Source organism: Lemur catta, chromosome 2 (assembly GCF_020740605.2).
Source record: "Lemur catta isolate mLemCat1 chromosome 2, mLemCat1.pri, whole genome shotgun sequence".
In the NCBI taxonomy this organism is placed as follows: Eukaryota; Metazoa; Chordata; class Mammalia; order Primates; family Lemuridae; genus Lemur; species Lemur catta.
Window position 1 is genome coordinate 98,545,106 of NC_059129.1, and position 22,321 is coordinate 98,567,426.

General features: G+C 43.7%; 1 protein-coding gene across 1 annotated transcript in view; it reads right to left on the reverse strand.

The window, feature by feature from the left end:
• Positions 1-5,937: 5,937 nt before the first annotated feature.
• Positions 5,938-22,321, reverse strand: part of BVES (blood vessel epicardial substance) — a 33,439-nt gene continuing 17,055 nt past the window's right edge. The window contains exon 8 of the mRNA XM_045544093.1: positions 5,938-9,821. Within this exon, the coding sequence (XP_045400049.1) occupies positions 9,697-9,821 (125 nt within the window). The 3' untranslated portion in view covers positions 5,938-9,696. The remainder of the gene's footprint in view (positions 9,822-22,321) is intronic.

The following is a 22,321-nucleotide window of genomic DNA, read 5'->3' on the forward strand; positions in this document are numbered from 1 at the left end:
AAAAGGCAGCTCAGAATTCTGATTTTAATCACTCTTTTCTCCCAGACACCAGAAACAGGGAGTGAGCTTCTTTCTGGCTCTTTAGGAAGCTGTAGGGAGCAAAAGAAAGTGACTAGAGAAGTTGAAAGGATCAAAATCATGCCTCAATGAGACCACCTGCATTTGCTTTGGTCTGAATGTTTCTGCCCGTGCCACCCACTTCTACTCACTCCTCAAACCCACTCTAACACTCGCCCTGCTCCATGTGTTTCTTACAGCAGGAAGCAAGACTGGGAATGCACCAGTCTGCAGAGTTTGGACCTGCCAGGACCGCCACCCAAATTGCCTGGCATGCTAGAACAAGGGAAAGTTCCTGGACATTACTACAGACCAGAACTCAAATCTCCTTTGCATTTGAATCACCTGGGGAGCTTTTACGACTCTCTGATGCCTGAATGAATTGCACCAGAACCTCCGATTCCAACACGCAGCTGCGTTAAGGATCACTGTTCCCCGTGCATTGTGTTAGCATCTGTGAGGGTGGGTTTTTGGAGATGGAATTTTAACTGGTTCCCTGAGTGACTCCTTTACAAAAAGTTTGAGAACTACTGACCAAGAGCCAACAAATACAAGTTGCTTTTAATTAAAAGCCACTGGGCTGATGGAACAACAATACTTGGGTTCTAGTTTTTTGTGGGTTCAATTTTCCCAGCCATAGTTTCCTCATCGGCCAAATAAGGGGGGGTGGGCTAGTCAAGGGGACCTCAAAATGTGGTGCCCTTAATGGCAGTGTCAGCATCTTCTCAGAACTTCTTAGAAATGCAGATTGATGGGCCCTACCCCAGATACACCGAATCGAATCAAACTCGGTGTGCAGCCCAGCAGGCTGGGTTTTAAGGAGCATCCAGGTGATTCTGGTACACACTCAGGTTTGAGAACCTCTAGACTAGTTGAAATTTATATGCTCTGTCTGCTGTAAAATTCAACAATTCTGTCTCTCCTGGAGGAAAACCTCAGTCAACACCATTCTAGAAGGGGGTTTTCAGCAAGCTGACTGCTTTGGGGATAACTGTTGAGAATCCCTTTAATGATATGAAAGGAAACACTGGCTATTTGGTGGTGAAAGGAGCTAAGACAGCGCTGGGTGTTGCTGATACTGATATCGTGACTTCAGGCCAACACAGCCTGTGTGAAGGACAAGGACAAGGGTGTGACTGCCCTGAACAGAAGGACAGCCAGAGGGGACAGCTAGGAGGACTTTGCCTATAAATCACCCTCAACCAAAATAAAGTCCTGACCCAGGTGGACAGCGAGGGACACACGGAGCGAGGGGACACTGTGCCAGCCGCAGGACGTGTGTACGCCAGAGCTGGAAGGGCCCTCACCTGGTCTAACCTCATCTTATGGATGGAACTGACGCCCGGTAGGTGATGTGACTTGGCCCATATCCCAGCATTAATCAGCAGCCAGACCTGGTCAGGGAAACAAGTTTCCTGAGGGTTTTTGAGAACTTCTCCCTCCCCCACACTCTTCGGGCTCTAGCTAAACTTCTCTCCATCCCTCTTATTGTCAAAATGAACCATCTTGTGTCCCGCGTGGATCCATCCCACCCGCTCCCAGCTTACAGGTGGTGGCGATGGGGAGACAAGCAAGGGGATTCGTTCACAATAATACGTGCAAGTGTTGGCCACGGCTTAACACGTTCTTCCTTCTCTTCACCCTGTGGAGAGCATTTAGCCGAACGCCAGCGCTTTCCGCCCACTGCTGCTCAGAGGCCTCTGCAGCCTCCCTGCCCTGCCTAGCGCTCTCTGGGGCCCTCGTCTCAGTCCAGAAGGACCGCAGCCTTGGGTGCTGGGCCACCTGTGCCTTCAGCCAGGTCTGCTGTAAGCAGAAGGAGCCTGGTGACAGTCCCCTTCCCTGTCTGCCCACCCCTCAGATCCTGGCACTGACCCTAGGGCTCTTTACAAGGACTGTGGCTGCCAAGATTCCAGAAACCTTAAGGATTCCACTTAAGGAGGCGGGAGGGGGAAGGGGACGGGGAAAGGAGTTGAGGACTAACCCGAGTGCCAACCATGTGCTAGGAAAGGCTCCGGTGGACACATGAGGACACAGTGGCTCTAAGAGGTTCAGAACTTGCCTAAGCTCACACCGTCAGAGCTGGTGCTCAGAACCGCATCGGCCACGTCCACGGCAGAGGGACTCCGCCTTCTTTTTCAGGTCTGTGCTTTAGAGCTGAGCTGCCTAGATCTAACAGGGAGGTTGAAGCGAACAACACAGATACGCAATCTGGGGCAAAATGAAACTAGGACCCCACATTTTCACATGAATTGATAGATAATTTTAAAGGCCAATGTCAGATTTTAATTTTTCTTTTTTTTTTTTAAGAAAATACTCCTCCATAGAAATGCATGTACAAAAAATAGAAAGTCTTACATTTTTCTACTTCAGCAGGGAAACTCCTTGATAACTCAAGGAAAGAAACTGAGAACGAGACTTGCAGGCGGCTTCCCGCTCACCACCTGAGAGGGGCCGAGAGGCTCGCAGCAGACAGCGCCGGCTCTGGGCAGACGGGGCCCGGGGAGTCCCGGCTCCTGGACTTGCTGGGGTGTCTTGGCGAAATTAGTCTATTTGAGCTTCGGTTTCCTCGTCTATAAAGTGGTGATCATAAAAACTCCCGTGCAGGAGTGTTGCGAACGTACTAAATTGTGTGTTTCAAATGCAGTCGCTGGTAAATAGCAGGCACTCAGTAGCTAGCTGTTATTACCGTATCACATTATGCTGTAGTTATTCTTACTAGCAAAACATTTCAACACCAATAAGAAGAGTTAAAAGAGATCAGACGAGAAGAACACTGGAAAACAATGAGGTCCCCAAAGTAACAGAAGCTATTTGAAGAGAAATGAAGCCAGAGCAGATGAGCGAATTGTGGTGGTTTCGGTCCTTTGCAAGGTTTGTTGCAGGGTTTGTTGCTGGGTTTGTTCCGTGTCTGAGCTCCTGAGGTTTCACCGCCGCCAGTCTCTGCACAAATGGCATAATTATGTGTAGCCGCCAACAGTTCTGAGCAGCTCGGTAGGTTTTCATCACTTACAGGTAAATAGCGACAATTAAATGGCTAGTATCGTTTCCCCCTCGGGGCTCCTTTCCTAGAAGAGCTGGTTTAAAGTTGCAGGACTTCCACGCACTCAGGTGTGAGATCGTTTAGGTCCCTTTAAACCACATTGGGTCCCGTTGGCCTGTCATTCAAGGAGTTGGAGTGTAAAATCCTGGGTCGTTGGTGCTTTGTCCTCCTGGGAGCCGGCCCAGCCCGCTCAGCACCGCAGCGGAGCAGCAGCTGTGACAAGCAAATGGGGGAGGACAGTTGGAAAGGTATAGCCAAAAGCTGGAGAGAGGTGAATTCTCCCACAACAGGTGGAAGAAGAAAGCTGGGAGAACTTGAAAGTCAGTGGGGACGTATTTTCCCCCAGCAAGTAGCAAGATAATATTAATATTAATGTCGCATTTAACGTCCAGGACCCAGTGGGGCAGGTGATGTGGGAACTGTGAAAGTGGCCCAAACGTGGAATGAGAACAGGCCTAAGCATCAGGTGGGAGAAGAATAAGAACATGGTTGGAAACAAGCTGGTTTTTCAGAGTTGTAAGTTAGAACTGGGACAGTGCCCAGACCAAGCATGTATTTGGGTCCCGGTTGCGTCACCTGTGGAAACGTGACCTTGGAGCAGTCCCTTATCCTCTCTGTACTTCCCCTCTCTCCCTCAGCCTGTGCGCCACCTTCACAGTACTGCTGAGGATTCAAATAGAGGGTTACATGAAAGAGCTTCGTTAAATTCAACCATGATCTGAAGGGACTTTGAAAACCTCCACAAACGTCCCTGCCTGGCTGCCATACAGTGAGCCGCGCCGTGGGTGTAAACCAGGGAAGAGCTGACTCCGCGGGGGGCAGACCCTGCAGCTGGGAGGTGGAGGAGTTTGTCGCAGGGGCACTGCTGTGGGGACCTGCGGGCATGTCAGGCAGAGGTGGGCTCGCGGTGATGCGCTCCGGGAATGCCTAAGTCACTGCGCTGGCGGGGTGCAGGTGAGGAGTGACAGTGGGGGAGGCCATGCTGAGAGTGGGGGCTTCTCTCTGCAGGTCAGGAGGCCCCATCAGAAGTTTCCATCTCTGTCGGCAAATTTTCACATGACTCTGATGGCAGCGCCAAGGTGGATGGGAAAATGCGAAGCTACAGGGAGAGAAACAAGCTGGGGTTCTGTTGCAGGAACTAGGGGAGCCCTGGAGGCCAGAAGTAGAGACGCTTAGAGAATGGTGAAATTTATTATTCCATTTAAAAATAATAAAAAACCCATTACATGTTAACATGAGCATTTTTCTTGAAAAATAACTATTTTAGGAAACTTTAAAAAAGTAAAAAGTGGCATTGTTTTACACTTTTGCAAGTCTTTTAAAAGTCCAGCATAATAGAGCTGGATTCTCACATTGGCTTCTGCATTCAATATGTTGCAATATATTTTGTCGGTTGAAGTGTATGAAGAAAATCTGGCCTCACCTAGATTTTGGAAAAGGAAGGAGTACTTTAATAGCCTTTAGAGATAATTGTGGCTATTCTTGATACCACACACAAACTCTACAATTGATAGTTTCTTAAACGTTGGTTGCAATGTGGAATCTGAAACCGTATCAATGACCTTGTGCTGTCACCCTGGTCCAGCTTGCACTTGGAACGGATCTCACAGCTGTGCGTGACTTTACAACATCATGCATGGATCATTTAATACTTGCTCACTTAATTGTGCAGCTCTTCCAAATGTTGACACATTTCAAAATAAAAGATCAAAAAGTCATTAAAAATTCACTGTTATTCATTCATTCATTGGAGGGAATAAAGAAAAAAAACTCCACCTTACTAGAAAAATCTTTATGTATTAGGAACCTGGCAAGCTCACCATGGTACCTTCAGCTCAGGAATCTGTATCTTCAGCCCAGATCCCTCCCCTGAGTTCCAGGCTGATTCATCCAGTTGCTACTTGACATTTCTCCACTACCTCAAAGGCCCCTCAAACTCAGCATGAAGAAAACACACAGGCTGTGCCCGCACACCGGGCCCTCCTCCGTGTTCCCGGCCAGGGAGGGACCAGCAATAACGCAAGCCAGCAATCTTCGACATGCCCCTCCCTCGCCACCCCTCTGCTCCCACAAATCCATAGCCAAGTGCATCAATGCTATTAATACCTTCTGATGGCCCATGGCCATGTCTGTCCACTGAAAACCCCCAGGTGGACATCGGTGGACACTCTCAGGTCTTACAATACAGCCTTAGGTAAAACGAAGTTGCCCTGACACTGGCTGAGCAAGTCCAGAGCTCAGAACCCAGACATCAGGCCTATTGAGTGACAGACTTAGTTCCTCTTACGGCAGTGTAAGACGCCCCTTTCATTTGGGTCTAGACTTGGGGCTGACTGGAGCTAGTTTGTTAGGTGCCGAGGACTTGCAACTAGAGCCCAAATGACGGGCTGTCAAGTGTCCATTCCAATACCTAGGACAGCTGATGGAAGAAAATGTGGGGTTCTCCAAGAATAGAAATTGTTCCCCCCGCCCACCACAGAATAGATCATCCAGAGGGGGTTTTCTTACTCCTTCCTATGACTCCTTGTGTTGTAGAACATTATGAAACTAGATGTTCAGATGTGGTGATGCAGCTTCTTGACTGCTGCATCCACTCAACACTGTCTAAACTGCCTCTGGCCCTTTCTTTTCATAGCCTAACACAGCCAGGATGGCAGGGCAGGGCCTTTGACGTCAGGTAAAACTGACCCAAGAGCACCACCTTTGCAGTTCTGCTCAGACTACCTAAACCAGGGAGATTTCCATAACCGCTGAAGGTAACTGAAGCAACCCCCAGCCTTGAGCATGGCGTTAGAGCAAACCAGCTATATGTAAGAGGAATGAAATAAAAAATACACGCATTTTCCAAGTAAGAAATTTATTTGATCAAATGGCAATATATGAAGATATTTTAAACCATAAGGCTCTATTAAGATAAAATGTACCTTTATTATAAAGTAAATGTTATCAATGTAAATGGCACCTAAAAACAGAAAGAATGAGCTTCCTATAAATAATGCATCTATATAAAGCATTCATAAAATCCTCGTGTATCTTGAAACTAGGTTGCAAGTGTAACAGCATAACCTATGAATAATACTTAAAAGCAGGTTTCTTAAATTTATGATGCCTACAGTATGTCATTATACACAGGTATTTTGGGGGTTTCTGCGATAATCAAAACATGGCTGCCACTGGTAAGAGAGAGTCGTCCCACAACAAGCAGAACCAAAATAGTGATTGTGCCTCAACCTCAAGTTCCCTGCACAGCATCCTACTGTTTCCAATCTTTGGGACCTTGAATTGAGTAGGTGGGAATTTCTAATCACTCTAGTTGAGAATAACTAGAAAAGGAGGTTGGGAAACCAGGGTTAAAAAGAAGGAAGGGAGAGGAAATGGCGTGGCAGGGTCACAGGTTTCTGAAGAGCAGCTTCAGAAATGACCAAGGAAATGGACTTTAAGAAAACCCCAAACAGTGGATCCTTGGGGCTGCACCCTGGGGACAACAGGGAGGTGGGCACCAAGCCCCACTGCTAGGGACTGACCTGCATGCCACGGGCTTGGTTGAGAGCTAGCACACAAATTAGCAGGAAATCTTCGCTGCAGGGCCAAGTCATTACCTGGTGTACTGGGGACGGGGCAGTGTGGAGGTTACACCAGCTTTCCCCAAAGATTGCTTCCGGCATCCAAGTGACTCTGTCTTTGGGGCCACGATGGGATCTGGGAGGCAGGAATTAGCAGCTTCAAAAGTCATAAAATCAGAAAAGCTTCAGATGTGTAGGAGAACCAGCTACAAAGAAAGTGATGTCACCTCACACACACTATTAGCAGCAAAGCACAAATGTGTCCAATGATTAAGGTGAAACTGAGTGATATGAAAAAACAGAAAACATTCCAGAAAGCCAAGGATAGTAACTGAAAATATATAGCACCAATTATTACTAATTTAAAATATATAAACATTATTGAAGATTTATGTAGTATCTGTGCTATTACTTTTATAAATATAAATATTTCTGAGGGCCTTCAAAATACTATAAATGACATATACATTCTAGCATAAATATGTACACTCCAGATTCATACAACTGAGTTGATGTTACATTTAAACACAGATTTGGGGTTATATGTAGAATAATTTTTTCAGACCATTTTCTGAACCTTGATCACACAAGCTAAGTGAATACCACAAATCACAGGAAGCATCTTATTGGGGACTTTGGCAGCAAACATGTTTTTATCTATGTATTGATGCATTTATACAAAGATACACTTGTTCATTTGTATAAATGAATTTAAAGTACTCCATAGGAGATCTTACACTTTAAAACACTTTTCTGTTTTCTTATCTGCTCCTTTGCAATCAATTCTATATGGGAGGGCTACTCAATGGCTTACGGCTCCTTTTCTCTAAGTCTCATTGTCTTCCTTAGAGGTTGTGTATTTAAAAATAGTTTCATGTTTCCCATTCAGGTGAAGTGGTTCTTTCAAGATTCCTAACCTTGAGATTACAATCTTCATTATCAGTGACACTGATACACAAACACACACACACACACACACACTCTTTAATATTAATAAAAACAGCAAGTGATTTTATATCACCTACTTTTAGCAATGTGCTTTGAAAATGAGTTTGTTCCCGGCACTACAGAAAATAACCTCCAAACACATCCAGGTTGATCATCAGAGATGACCCTCTCTGCCATCTGGGGTTGGCAAAGTGAGACAAGCCTGAAAGTGAGACAGGGTAAGAAAACCCCAGGGTTCCCTGGATCCACAGAACCTTAAAAACACGGACACGACAGAATCTAAAATTACTTTCTACCCAGAGAAGGATGTTCTGTCTAATGACCGTACAGGGTGATTTTGGTAAGTTAGTTTTATGCATGTGTGAACTAAATGGGCTCCCGACCTTACTCCAATGGTTAAAGGACATCATAGTCACACCTGTGCTCTCAGGTACAGAAAGAGAGAGAGAGGTCAACCTAGGAGAGCTTCACAATCTTAAAGCCAAGGCTGTCATTCACCTTTGCTTCATTTCTCCAAAACAAAATTCCTAATTTAGCTAACTAAAGAGACTACTTTGGCAGTAATGTGAAATCAGCCTTTTCACTGTGGTGTTAATGAGCCAACGTGGGATAAATATGTCAGGAGCTGGATGCCCAGCACGTAAATTGAACTCAAATGAAATTACTAAGACAGTATGCTCCCAAAAACTAGATTTAGGACATGAGGTGACTCTAGACGAGCTTATTTCTATGACTTTCCTAAGAAATCACCTCATGACAAGAGATGGTACTTTTAACTCAGTTCACCTGAAGATAATTTCATTTGGGACTTTTCTTAGCTATTTAATGTAACAGGGAAGAGACTGACTTACAGTTGGTTCTACTGGATGAAACAAAATAAACATGAACGGGGCGTGACAAGCACAGCCAATCGATGGGCCTCCTTCCACTGAGTGGCCGGGCCAAGTGCCACAGCCACACTGACCTGCCAGACGAATGAGTGATGCAAAACTGTCCTCATTTCCCACCAGCTAAATATCTCTGTTTCCCAAAATGTGATTCTGGCAGAAAAGAGAGCCCTGGAATCAAGGCCCTCACAGCAGTGTCCAGATTGGGCGTCCATGGCGTGGCCTGTGGCAAACTGCTTCACAGCTGTGTGCACGTTCACACCCCGGCACGGGGGATCCGGCACACTTCTAAAAGGGACATCGCTGGCTCTGGAGGAACAAGCTGAAACTTCAGAATACAGACCAAAGAATGAAGCTGATCTTTCAGTCACCTCATCCTGTTCAGCCATCTGACTCCTCTGTCCTCGCGACCCTAAATAAAGTGTCCCCCACACCAAGTGTGTGAGACAAGATGGCTCCACACCACGAGGAAGTTGAGTTTGGCTGAAGGTTGACGGTGAGCTCAGAGATGCTCCCATTTGTTACCTTTCCAGCTTCAGGTTGCAGACCAGTTTATAAACGGCATAACATAAGGCTAATGTGAGTAAAGCCTGATGAGTTTTGTTCCTTATGGAGCTATCTGCACAGCACGCCAATGAGTAAGGTGACCTAGTGAAGTAACACTTCTGGCCTGGTAGAAAAGTAAAACCAGTCAAATCACATCTTTCTCTAAAATTTCCCTCTTAAAAAAAAAATCACTGAATAAGAAGCCTGAGATTCCCTACTGTTTAATGTTACCTTAGCCTCAATTTCAAACTTGTATCACAGGGACAACCTCACTACCATGGTGGAGAAAAAACTGTGAGGAAAAAAGAACCACAACTTGGAAAAGTAAGTGAAAAGGCATTTGCATTGACACAGTGCTAAGACTTTTTAAGTTAAAACAATAATGTATCTAGAAAATACTGTGAAAATACGTATCTCAAAATAGAACAAGGTTTAGTCAGAAGGCTCAGTAGAACAATTACTTTAAAATCTTACCAATTAAAAAGATAGTTAAATAACCTTTCCATCTTTGACCCTTCCTCACTTTCCTGCCCTCAGATGCTACCAGTCTGGATGTGCTAAAGCAGAATAAACTAAAAGCCATGAAAAAGCGCTGGTATTTTCCAGGATCTCTTCAAGACAATTTCCATCTTGGTAACTTGAATTCTCTCTCTGGTCAAGGAAACTGACGGACTTTAAACGTATTTGGAGTCATCGGTTCAAAGACATCATCGTCATCTTCCACCCCTTCTTCTATTGGTTTCATCTTGGGGGAGGAACGCTGGTGTGGGGAAGACACATCTGTGAGAAGATACAGAGAGAAAACTGCTTAATGTACAATCTTCCCTGACACTGGCGTGACGGATCAATCACAAACTCCAACTGGAAAATAAAACTCTGTGGGAATCTATAGCTAGCACCAGGAATGCAATTTCCACAAACGTTCTATTTTCAATCCAGCATTTCAAGAAAACAACAAAGTCAACAAGAGATTCTTGGTCATGAGAACTGATGTGGAACAGATTCCACTGCATATGCTTGGACGATATGAGCTTCTCAATTATATGCAGCTCCCAGTGGGATACCCCAAAGTCTGTTTAAGACTCAGAATGCATGTTTCTACATTAGTATCATACATACTAATACTGCTACTAGGCTGGATGTCATGGCTCATGCCTGTAATTCCAACACTTTAGGAGTCTGAAGTGGGAGGATCCCTTGAGGCCAAGAGTTTTAGACAAGCCTGGGAAACACAGTGAAACTCCGTATCAACAAAATAATACAAAAATTAGCCAGGCATAGTGGCACATGCCTGTAGTCCCAGCTACTTGGGAGGCTGAGGCAGGAGGATCGCTTGAGACCAGGAGTTGGAGATTACAGTGATCAGTGATGACACCATTGCACTCTAGCCTGAGTGACAACAGCAAAAAAGCCCATCTCAAAAGAAAAAAAAGTTGATGGTATTAATGTAATAATTGGACCTTGAAAGCTGATTTAACTCCTAATTTCCTGGATGAATAGTTCTATTCTAAAACTATGGGTCCCAACACTGTCTGCATTAATACCTACAAGTACATTTCTTGCCTCTACTGGTCCAGCCACTCTTTGGACTGACACAGGAAGGAGACAGGAGGTGAGTAAGAGAGTCCAGGCACTCAGGAGGGTAGAGCCTGGTGGAGGAAATATAGTCCCAGGTAGCAGCAGGGGAAATAGCATCACCAGAGCATTCTAGGATGCCATTTAATCAAAGGAACCAAGAAATGATTCATCCATTCAGTCACTCATTGTTCATGCATTCACCAAATGCTTATAGAGCATCTACCGATAATGGACACCATGCCTAATGTAGAAGAGAATATTGTCCAAAAGTAAGAGAAGTTATCATCAGATTTCTCAAGATGCCTAATGAACAGCTCACGTGACAGCACAAACATAAGCTCCTCTCCATACAGTACACACTGTCAGTGTCTCCCTGTGCCCCAGCCACCTGTGCCATCTCCTTGCTGCCCAAGGGCAGGGTAGAGTGGCACTTGGTCGGCCAGCAAATGCAGAACTCAGGCTGGGGAGCAGGTTGATGGTGGAAGGGCAAGGGGTGAAACCTGACTCCTTAAACTTGCTAAGAGCAAAGAAGAGTGGAGGGATCTCTTTAAGACATGAAACAGACTGGCTACAAGATGACCATGGAAGCTTATCAAGGGCAGCTATCGTTTGGGTTGGCCGGCACCGAGAGAATGCTGCACTCAGCAAGGAGGGGCAGGGGCTGGCAGCATGTCCCATGCTGCTCCCGGGGGGAGGCTGAGATGGTGGGGAGGGCCTCGCAGTCAGCCACGGCACAGGGTGGGGACACACGCAGAGTGGTCAAGACAAGAGGCTCAGGAAACACTTCCAGGCTCCAAATCCCTGCTCTGCTGCTTCCTCAATTACTAAACTTTTCTAGGCCTCAGTTTCCATATCTGTAGAAAGGGGATACGCATAGGACCTGCTTCATAGGGTTGTTGGGAGGATTAAACAAAACACTGCATGTGATGTGCTTAAGCAGGGTGTGGGGCACATACAAATTGTCCCTAAAGGTCATTTATTATTAATTGTACAGTCATTTGAGGAAATGCTACTACCAACAGTCCCATCTTCCAATGTAAAAAGATAATTTTGCAGGGCTGGGCTTTGGTATAGCTAATGTGTACTGGCTTTACATGTATGGAAATTATTCACTTACAAATGTTTAAAGTCAAAATACTGAGTTTCTTGAATGATAACTACTGATATAAACTGTAGAAAATACACCTCTATTAAAATGGTCCAAGAACACAATTCTGTCCCAGAGCACAGCACAGTAAGTTCTCAGGCAAGTTCCTTTTATTGTTTTCCTGCAGGTGACATCAAACACACCACGTTTTTACAACCTTTAATTTGCATGTCTACTCAAATGGCAATGAATACTATCTCTGTGACCTTGGGCAAGTTATTTTACTTCTTTATGCCCTAATTTCCTTTTCTGTAAAACAGGAATAATAAGAACAGTATCTACCTTGTATGGCTAAGGTTTCAATGACAATATTGGTAAAGTTCTTAGATCAGTCCCTGGGATAAAATAATCACCATGTAAATATGTTAGAATATAAAATTAATTAATTAATATGGTCCTTGAAAGGCAATGGCCTTAATAATGAGCAAAGGTGTTAAAATTCATCATCGCCCACAGGAATGCCAATAAAGGAAATGGGCCTTGTGCTAAAATAGGTTTGTGTTTCTCAATCTAAGCTGTCCTGAGTGTAGAAAATTGTCCTTTTTTAAAACAGCAACAGCCATAGCTTCCATCACATTTCTAGCTTTAAGTTATAATTGGGTTTCATAAAATATTAAGTTAATCTAAGTGTTTGTGATCAGATAAAACCCTTAAAACAAACATGGCATGTCTAAGAGCATTAAACCAAATCAATAACATACAACATTCAGACATAATTGTGCAATACACATAACAGAAACACACCCAGTTTATTTTGTCTGAGGAAGTGGGACTAACTGGTCTCCAGTTTTTCAGCCTGTCTACCAAGTCAGGGGTGACATTCCGTAGTCAACTGAGGCTGGTATCCACACTGGAGCCACCGTGTTATCTGACCCTCTCAACTATCTCCCCCATCGATGCATTTTTTCACTAAGAGAAAACGAAAAGATGACCCAATACAATTAGAAATGATCGAGTGAAAACTTTCCAAGGACTTCCAGCTTTTCCATGAAAGAATTTATTCTGTTCCCACTGTATTTGCCTGGGCAGAAGCAGAGTTATGGTCCTTACTATATAACATTAAAAGGATAGTGAGAGTCACTCACAATCCTCAGGGTGACATCCAGGGGTCTCCAAGTTGGGCCTGCTCTCTGCTTCTATTCTAAGCTCTTGCAAATTCACTGCTCTCTGAATCCAACCCAGCCTTTTCCTCTTTTCCTCCTGCTTTTCTCTCCACCTGGAATGGTCCCTCCACTCCCGTCCCTACCCACCAAATTCCTATCTGTCCCTCAAGGTGGGGTTCAAACTCCACCTCCTTCAAGGGTGATCTTCCCCGACCTCTGCGGGGAGATTCCATCCTCCTCAACACCTTCAGCCCTTACATGGTCTGCATCTCTCCCTCATGGGAAGACAGGCATCTTGAGGGCCATAACCATGGCCTCTGCTCCCCTGCAGCCTCACTGAAGTACCCCACACATAGGCAGGGCCTTTATAATTATTTAAGTACATGGTAGTGGAAAAAAATCCCTCTTCTGAAATGCCACACAGGAACTTCAGAAAGGGAGTTCCTTTCCTGTGGGAGAAAGACGTGGCCGTCACACGTAACCTCTGACAGTTCAGTCCCAAACCCTGCAGTGGGGCACACCAGCGTTCCCCACACGCAGGCAGGTCTCAGGGACAGTAAAATCTCACTAGGAAAAGAGACTGCTATCACTCTATTCTGTATCATGTCCTCTGAAGGAAATCACTTTCAAATAACTGACTGCTTCAGCGCTGCCTAGAGTATGGGCAAGACTGCCATCCTCCCAAAGGAACTTCAATAGACTTAATAGCACCATCGCCTGCTACATTTTTATCCAAGCAGCAAAAAGGATTGGTGAGACTACACAGTGCTAGATGTTAAATATTGGGGAAATAAAAACAAATCAGACCTAGTCTCTGACTCTATCTTATTTCATGTCTCAGTAACTCAATGCACTTTCCATAGACATTCATCCTCACCACAGCCATACAGTTATTTCTACTTCATACTCAGAAGCTGAAACAAAGACAACCTGTGAAAGCAAAGAGAGAGGGGTTGCTGCAACGAATCAGCTCCTTTCTCAGCAGGGCATGAAACACTCAGACAGAAACACATCCTGGGAGAATAAAGCAGGGAGCCCGAACAGCCTGGCAAGATGTAATTTTTCTGTGAAAGTTCTCTTCACACCCAGAATACTTGACTCACTTGCATTCCAGGCTTTGTGGCTGAGAGTCTCCAAGACCCCCAAGTCCCAATCATCACAACACTGCCTCGCTGCCCTTTCTCCACCACGGCAGACTCATCAGTGGACAAGAGGAACCCAGCCCGACCTGTAACTGCCAGGAGCTACCCAGTGCCAGCTGGCTGCCTGAGCCCTCGCTAGGGATCAGAGTCACAGAGGGCATGCACTCTTTGTGGCACCCTCAGTGAGCCCGGCCTCCTATACCACAAGGGCCAAGCACAATATGCATAGCCAGGAAAATGAAAGGATCATCTGGGCTCACCTAGGGATCTGCGACCCTCATGGCCAGGGAAAGGCCGGCTTTGAGGAACAAGAAGCTCACCTGACCCCTCGGCGTGGAGCTCTCTGGCCTCCATCTGGAGACCGGCCAGTTCCATGGAAAGACTTGGAGCCCCTCAGAATACAGCTGGAAATTGTTTCTTAAGCCTCTAATAAATGCAAAATCAATTTTGAGTATGGACAAAAAAATGAGGGAATATTATACTTTAAGGGAACTATCTTATATTTCATAAGCTGAACACCAATAAATTCCTTCTATAACTTTGCCTGGTTCTTTGTTAATTTTCTGTACCAATGTGTCATTAGAAATTTGCCTAGAAGGCCCAACTACCTTCCAGAGATCTGAAAGCATGAGAGGAGAGAGGAAGAAATAGAGCTTATCTTTAGTCAAATGCTTTTTCAAATTACTTTTACCCTTCAAGGACATTACTGTGAGGCTCATGATCTCTGTATAACGCTTTACTTTTCATTTATTCCAAATTCTACAGGGGTAAATAATTCCATACCCACAAGTTTTCCAGAAAACAGATTCTTACTCTTCTATTAAAACCACTTTTACAGTTGGGAGACAGAGTAATTAACTCTATCCTGTGGTATTTACTATGATCAGGCAAAGATAATTATAATTATTTTTTGCTATTAGCTATAATCACCTTCCAATTTGCTAGACTCTGGCTACCGATTAACACAGTTTATTATAAAAGTATATTAAACAGTCTCAGACTCAACTGTAATCCAGACTTATCAGGTGTGAAACTGTTAAGTAGTTTCATCAAGAGTTATTGTTGCTTCGGGGATGTTTCATATTATACACAAAAAATCCTCTGCCAAAATGACTTCTGCGTTCCTTCCAGCCAGTGGAGCAGGATTTTACTGTGAGTTATATGCCACATTCACACGTGGATGTTCGGGGGAGAAAGAGAATGGTAGCACCAGGCTGCAGTCCTCAGGGTGACAAAGAAAAACTCAAACTCAAGCACATGGGCTTTGAGCAAATGTAGCAGACTGAGACAGCAGTAAGAGCCCTGAAACAAACAGTAAAAACCTCTGCTCATGTCAGATGGCAGGGGTGGCTACACCGTGGGTACCCACAAGGGGATTTGCATATGGCCAGCAGAGTCTCTCCTCAGCAGACGTGTTCGGACAGAGGCTAGTGCGGGATGCTAGCTGAGCAGGACAGGAGCTTACCATTGAGATGCCCGGCGTGTCCTTGACGGTCACTGCCAGCAAATGCAAACTAGACACAGGGTCTCTCCCAGGAAGTAAAAGTAAACAGGCATATGTGTTGTTGTTCTTAAATTCCGAATGAAGGTCGTGCCTGTTCCAGAGGATGAATAAGCTACCTCAAGTCTGAGCTTCAGATAAGTAGAGTGCCACAATGTGAAGTTTGTCAAGTGACTTTTATCTTTGCTTAAGAAACACACTTTTTGAAAAAGGCACAACACTTTTGTAAACTATCTAATATAATGCCCTAGGATTTTTTTCTTTTCTTCTATAAACTTTAATGACATTTTCTTCATTCCTTTCAAAGTGTTATTATTTTTATTATGTTTAACCATCTGGCCAACTGCTTTAGCAAGTAATTAAAAACCTACAGGAGTTTAGAATTTTAATTAGGTTATACAGTTTTTGAAGAATGGGGATGGGGAAGGATTTAATAGCTTCTTTGCTAGAAAGAATTATCATCCCTTTTCTTGCCTTTGTCTGTTTATATCATAAGATTTTTTTTTTTAATTGAGGAAATTCAGTTTGAATTGAAGCTTTCTGAACAACAATACTGAAGGGTAGCTGTGGCCTTTGCACCTATTTTCTTAAATGGACTCAGCACCAGCACTGAGGGCCTCAAGCAAAGCATATAAATGGAGGGCAGATGGGGAGGCTGGAGTAGGTTAGTGGCTCCCATGGAGAGGTTTTTCTCTGGCCCAAGCAGTCATCCTCAGATCAAATCCTGACCACTCAGATGGGTGATCGGGGTCCTGAATGGCACAGCACCAGCTGTGAGCAGCCTAGTAACTAACGCAGAAGTCCTGCAGCCCCTTCCTGCCCTCCAAGAGGAAGCTCTAGGGTGGAGGAGGCAGAGGATAAACCCAGGAGAAGGGTGAGGGCAGGTTCCGGGATGGCAGCTATGCAACAGCCCACAGAACACCCCGTCCAGGATGGGCCGGAGGATGGTACACTCCATGAGGAGGGTCTCTGAGAAAACTGGGACGTGGAATTAGCAGTCTGAGAGAGTAGGGATACAAGGACAGAAATGAGAAGGATAAGGAAAAGAAGGCAATTAGAAATGCCCACAAAAACAAAAAGCAGTATAAAAAGGCATAGTTCAAACAGAGGGTAGCCACTCAGAGACTTTAAGAAGAAATGAAATGGGTTTCACGTAAAAGAATAAGTAAAAAACTGGAAGATGCCAGGGATATGTGAATATGATGCATCTTCTCAACAAAGCAAGACAATGAAACAACTTCAGGGGGAAAAAGAGTTTCAAAGTATGAAGTAAACCGTAGTGTCATTTTTATGTTGTATATGAAAGAAGAAGAATCCGTTTGAACTTGATATTAGGAACAATCTCCTTCAAACAGAACAAGAGCCATGACACTGGGAACAAAAAGAAATAAATGTAGGCACAACCTACTATTTGGGTCTGCATAAAGCTTAATCATGTCAACGCTGTTTACTTGTTTAAAACTTTTTGAAACAATTCATAGGCAAAGCAAGGAAACCTAATAGTAGTTATAAAAGAGAGCATATAACAACCTTGCTAGTTTCACAGTAAAAGAACACAACAGTTTGAAAGTAGAAGGGGGAAGAATAAGAAAGGGTAGGAATGCTAATGTCCTCACTTGTAAAAATGGTACAGAGAAAAAGAGAATGAAGGCATAGTGTATTGTGTTCAAGAGCAAACAAAAAAAAAAAAAAAAAGAACTGGGCCAAGCTCAGTGGCTCACACCTATAATCCTAGCACTTCGGCAGGCTGAGGTGCAAGGATCATTTGAGGTCAGGAGTTTGAGACCAGCCTGAGCAAGAGGGAGACCTCACCTCTACAAAAAAATAGAAAAATTAGCCAGGCGTGGTGGCACACACCTGTCATCCCAGCTACTTGGGAGGCTGAGGCAGGAGGATCCCTTGAGAACTAGCGACATCACTGTATTTAACAGAAGGGAGGATGGGGTTAGAAGTGAGCTAAGTTAGGTTAATAGATAAAAATTAAGTGGATAAATCAATAAATAACAGCACATTATTCTGAACTTTGGACAAAAATTGCCCCAAAGTGATTGTTTCTTGGGAGCAGGACTAAACTTAGGTTGGAGGGAGTCAGTTCTTTTCACTGTAAGATTGCTTTACTATTTGATATTTATGTATGTATATTAACTGGATGATATTTTTAAATTTTTGATTAAAAGATTAAAATGCATACCTGCATCAAATCCCTTCACTGTCATTTTACAGATAAGAAAATGCTACATGAGGACAGGAGTCAGTTAATGGACTGGTGAAGACAGGGCCCTGATGTCAGACAGCACAGCCCCTGCTCAGGGGAGACCAGTGTCATATTCCTCAAGCCTAAAAGTGGAAGATGCAACGCCTACCTCATAGGGAGGTTGTGAGGATTGAGTCGTTGGTTTAACAGGTTGTGAGGAACACAGACGAAAGTGGTCAGGATGTGTCAGCTGCTACAGCAATGGATGAATATCCCCAAACAAGTCTATGCTCACATTGACATGGAAGGTAAGGTAAAAAAACAAAGCAAGAATTTATAACAAATGGAATGCTTCTTTGTTTCAAGCCGAGTGACTTTGACCAGGTTATTTAATCTCCCTAAACTACACTTTACTCAGCTACAAAATGAGGGTATTGCTTTTCTCCAGCCATCTTGGTGGGTCTAAGAATTGTTCACGGGCTCATCTCCCACACACCTGCTGCCTGATCCCATCTTTCTCTCTCTATCATTCATGTAAAGCTTATTACTTGTGAGCCTATGGTTGTTCACAGGGGGAATGAAATAGAAATTGAGCTGAACAGATTATTCATGAAACCAACTTCAAAACTAAGAATGTTGTATTGGCTTTTTTGGATCTTTCTAAGTACATAAATACATAAGAGAGCTGAGAGAAGCTCATTGTCAGACATGTTGCTAGTCTTTGCAGATGAGAGTACTTAACCAGATGCAAGCTAAATTGACTTAAGCATATTTGTACAACTAGGTCATATGAAATTAGTAGATTGTCTACAGCACCATCTTGACACTAATAACAAGAAAATACAAAGATTTTTTTTCTCAGTAAGAAGTATCTCTCTAAATATTTTATAGTATCTTTGTTATAAAAAACATCATAAATTTTAACTATCATTTCATGAAAAAAGGCATGGTTTAAACAAGACTCTTTCAAAGATGAGTTCCAACTGACTGATGACCAAACAAACAAACAAAAAAACCAACACAATACAATTTCTACCAAAAAAAAAAAAAAAAAAAAGCTGGGCATGGTGGTGCATGTCTATGGTCCTAGCTACTTAGGAGGCTGAGGCAGGATTGCTTCGCTTGAGCCCAGGCATTTGAGGCTGCAGCGAGCCGTGACTGCACGACTGCACTCCAGCCTGCATGACAAAGCAAGACCCGATCTCTAAAACAAAACAAAACAAAACAACAACACAACCCAAACAATAGATTGTTTAACCTCAGTTAACCAAAATAGAGTTCTGTACCTTTCAAGGAAATATAATATGTCCTCCTGTTGCCATAGCAATGCCTATGTTGGGCACCACTTATTAGTGATGAAAATGCCAGTACAATCAGTATATGTGAGTAGATGTGTGTGTTTTACACACTACACGTAGAGAGTTAAACCTCATAAGGAGAGAAAGATGACCGAACGATGACAAGGTAGCCTGAGGAACAAGGACCTTGGTCTAGGAGCACAGAGAAGACAGCTTACATATGTGTGGTGGCATTAACCCTTCTCACACATCTTGGACATCTCGGCCCTTCCTCTCCTCCTATCTCACTGTGTTTCATGTTTGCAACCACATGCAAACATGAAACCCAGTATATGAAGCAATGGGAAAGTCAGAGTTAAATTAATCGGAGTATGAATTACTGAATAAACAGAGAGGAATACATTTTTCTCAGACTATCTCATTACTTTCACCCCTTTAAACGACAAATTGAAGTAGGACACGGAATCTGTGTGGCAAAGACTAGAACTCTTCCTGTGGATTTAGCATCGCATGGTATGTATAAAAATAGAGCACCACGTAAAAAAGGGGAGCTGCAGCAATTTCACTGAAACATTCCCTTGACCTTTTTCTGAACTGTATTTCTGTTTAACCGAATATTTGCTGTGTGATGTCACAAAGTATATTTATAGCAGTACTGTTCAGATCCTGATTCAAAAAAGAATTATGAGAAACACTGACAGGCATGTTAATGTTTACATCAATTTATATATTTAGGTCAATGAATAAGTGGGATAATGTAAAAAACGCTTAATTAAGAAAATATAAGGTATGTTTAATTTTTTTATAGAGTAGCATTGCTTATAATTCTGTAAGTACATACTAGGCAAAGCGAAATCTAACCAAAAGCTACATGATGTTGGAGACTATCATTGGATAATTTTAAATGTTCCTACGTAGAACCCTAGGACCCCAGCACTAAGAATAAGGCAAACATTTTCACCGAAATGAATTATAGTAACCAATCTGTGAAAACCTATTTGCAGCACTGGGTGGTCATGAGGAAGGAACCAGGGCATGGCAGGTTTCTCCAGCAAAGTAGGCGGGAGAAGAAAGAAGTGACTTCGGGTGAGTCACTACCTTCTCACCAAATGCAGGTGGACTCATCTGCAAAGAGGCAAATAATAAGAGCTCCTGAGCCCAGCTCACACAGTTTTTAGGTTGAAATGCTGACATGGATGTGAAGGTGACCTGCCTATCATAAAGCACTAGTCAAATGTTAGTTGCATTTTTTTTTCTCTTTTTAAAACACAGAGACAAGCTGGTCTACAAGCATGAGCTTTGGAACCAGACAAGAGCCCTAGGTTTATATCCTCGCACCAACCCCTGAGGAACAGGAACAAGTGAATAAGCATCTCATACTCCCAATTTCCTCTTCTGTGAGATGACACACCGCCTCTGCAGGGGACTGAGTATGGCCAAACGACCTGCTTGCTTTCTCTCAGCAGCCCCTCTCTGTGAAGCCCCTGCAGGAGGATTGGTGTCAGTGCTGCCAAGTGACTTCTCTGGCCCAGAGAATATGAGTGGCAGGGGCCACTCAGAGTGGGAGCTTTAAGAGCCATCTGGTGAATGTGCCACCACTGTCCTCCCTCTGCCATGACAATGGCAATGACCCAGATGGCAGCTGCACCTTAGGCCAAGCCCCAGAGTGGGAAGGAGCAGCACCCGACCTGTATGTGAGCCTCTCAATCCCTTCAGAAAGTTACTATGGAATAAAATACAACAATTTCCAATTTCTCCTTTGTGTATGCATTTCTATGCCCAGACTTGGCTTTGGAAGCTTTCACCTGAAGGAGTTAAAAAATTAGGCCATTCTGGCATATTGATTTTTTGAGTTAAGGCACTAAAAAAAATAGCAGGTATAAGAAGATCACTCTGACCTTCATTCTGTTTCTTTTTTTTTTTTTTTTTTGAGACAGAGTCTCACTTTGTTACCCGGGCTAGAGTGAGTGCCGTGGCATCAGCCTAGCTCACAGCAACCTCAAACTCCTGGGCTTAAGCGATCCTCCTGCCTCAGCCTCCCGAGTAGCTGGGACTACAGGCATGAGCCACCATGCCCGGCTAATTTTTTTGTATATATATTTTTAGTTGGCCAGATAATTTCTTTCTATTTTTAGTAGAGACGAGGTCTCACTCTTGCTCAGGCTGGTCTCGAACTCCTGACCTCGAGCGATCCACTCGCCTCGGCCTCCCAGAGCTAGGATTACAGGCGTGAGCCACCGCGCCCGGCCCATTCTGTTTCTTAAAAACAGGAGATGAAATTCCCACGTGAAAGATGCCCTTCCTATATTAGAAGGAAAATAACATTCTTACCAACAAGGACAGGAAGTTGAGACAGAGAGAATTCTGCACAGACCTTATTAAAATAACTCTTGGCCGGGCACGGTGGCTCGCGCCTGTAATCCTAGCACTCTGGGAGGCCGAGGCGGGAGGATCGCTCAAGGTCAGGAGTTCGAGACCAGCCTCAGCAAGAGCGAGACCCCATCTCTACTAAAAATAGAAAGAAATTAGCTGGACAACTAAAAATATATAGAAAAAATTAGCCGGGCATGGTGGCACATGCCTGTAGTCCCAGCTACTTGGGAGGCTGAGGCAGGAGGATTGTCTGAGCCTGGGAGTTTGAGGTTGCTGTGAGCTAGGCTGACGCCACGGCACTCTAGCCCGGGCAACAGAGCGAGACTCTGTCTCAAAATAAATAAATAAATAAATAAATAAATAACTCTCATCTTTAAGTTTTCCAACATAATTTAGTTGCTTTTTCACAGCTTACTATTCTTTGTTCAATTCAGTATATAAGTGTTTGATTCTAACTGCTTCCTTGGGTCTTCATTTCCTCCTGAAGGCTTCTGTGCCACGTGAAACTTATATGAGCTTTAATACAAGCTCACACAGCTCATATTAAATGTCTATGCTTTTCTCCTGTTAATCTGTCTTATGTCAATTTAATTCGTAGACCCAGCCAAAAAAAACCCAGAAGGGAAGAGGTGAAGTTTTGCCTCCCACTACACACCAATTATGTGGCCTTGTAAATTCCAGCCTCTCCTGACTATGCAATGCTTAAATTCTTAACCTAATTTACCTAAAGCACACACAGTTACAAGATCATTTACATCAACATATGGGATTGCTGAATGTGTTTGCATTTTCTAAAAAGTTACTTTGGTTTAAAATATAATTGGAAATATGAATAGTTCTTAGTTTATACAATGGAATAATGTGTCTGTCTGTTTGCTATTTCACATGAATTTGTTCACAGTTTTTATATCATCATTCTTACAATAATTCTTAAAAAATAATTT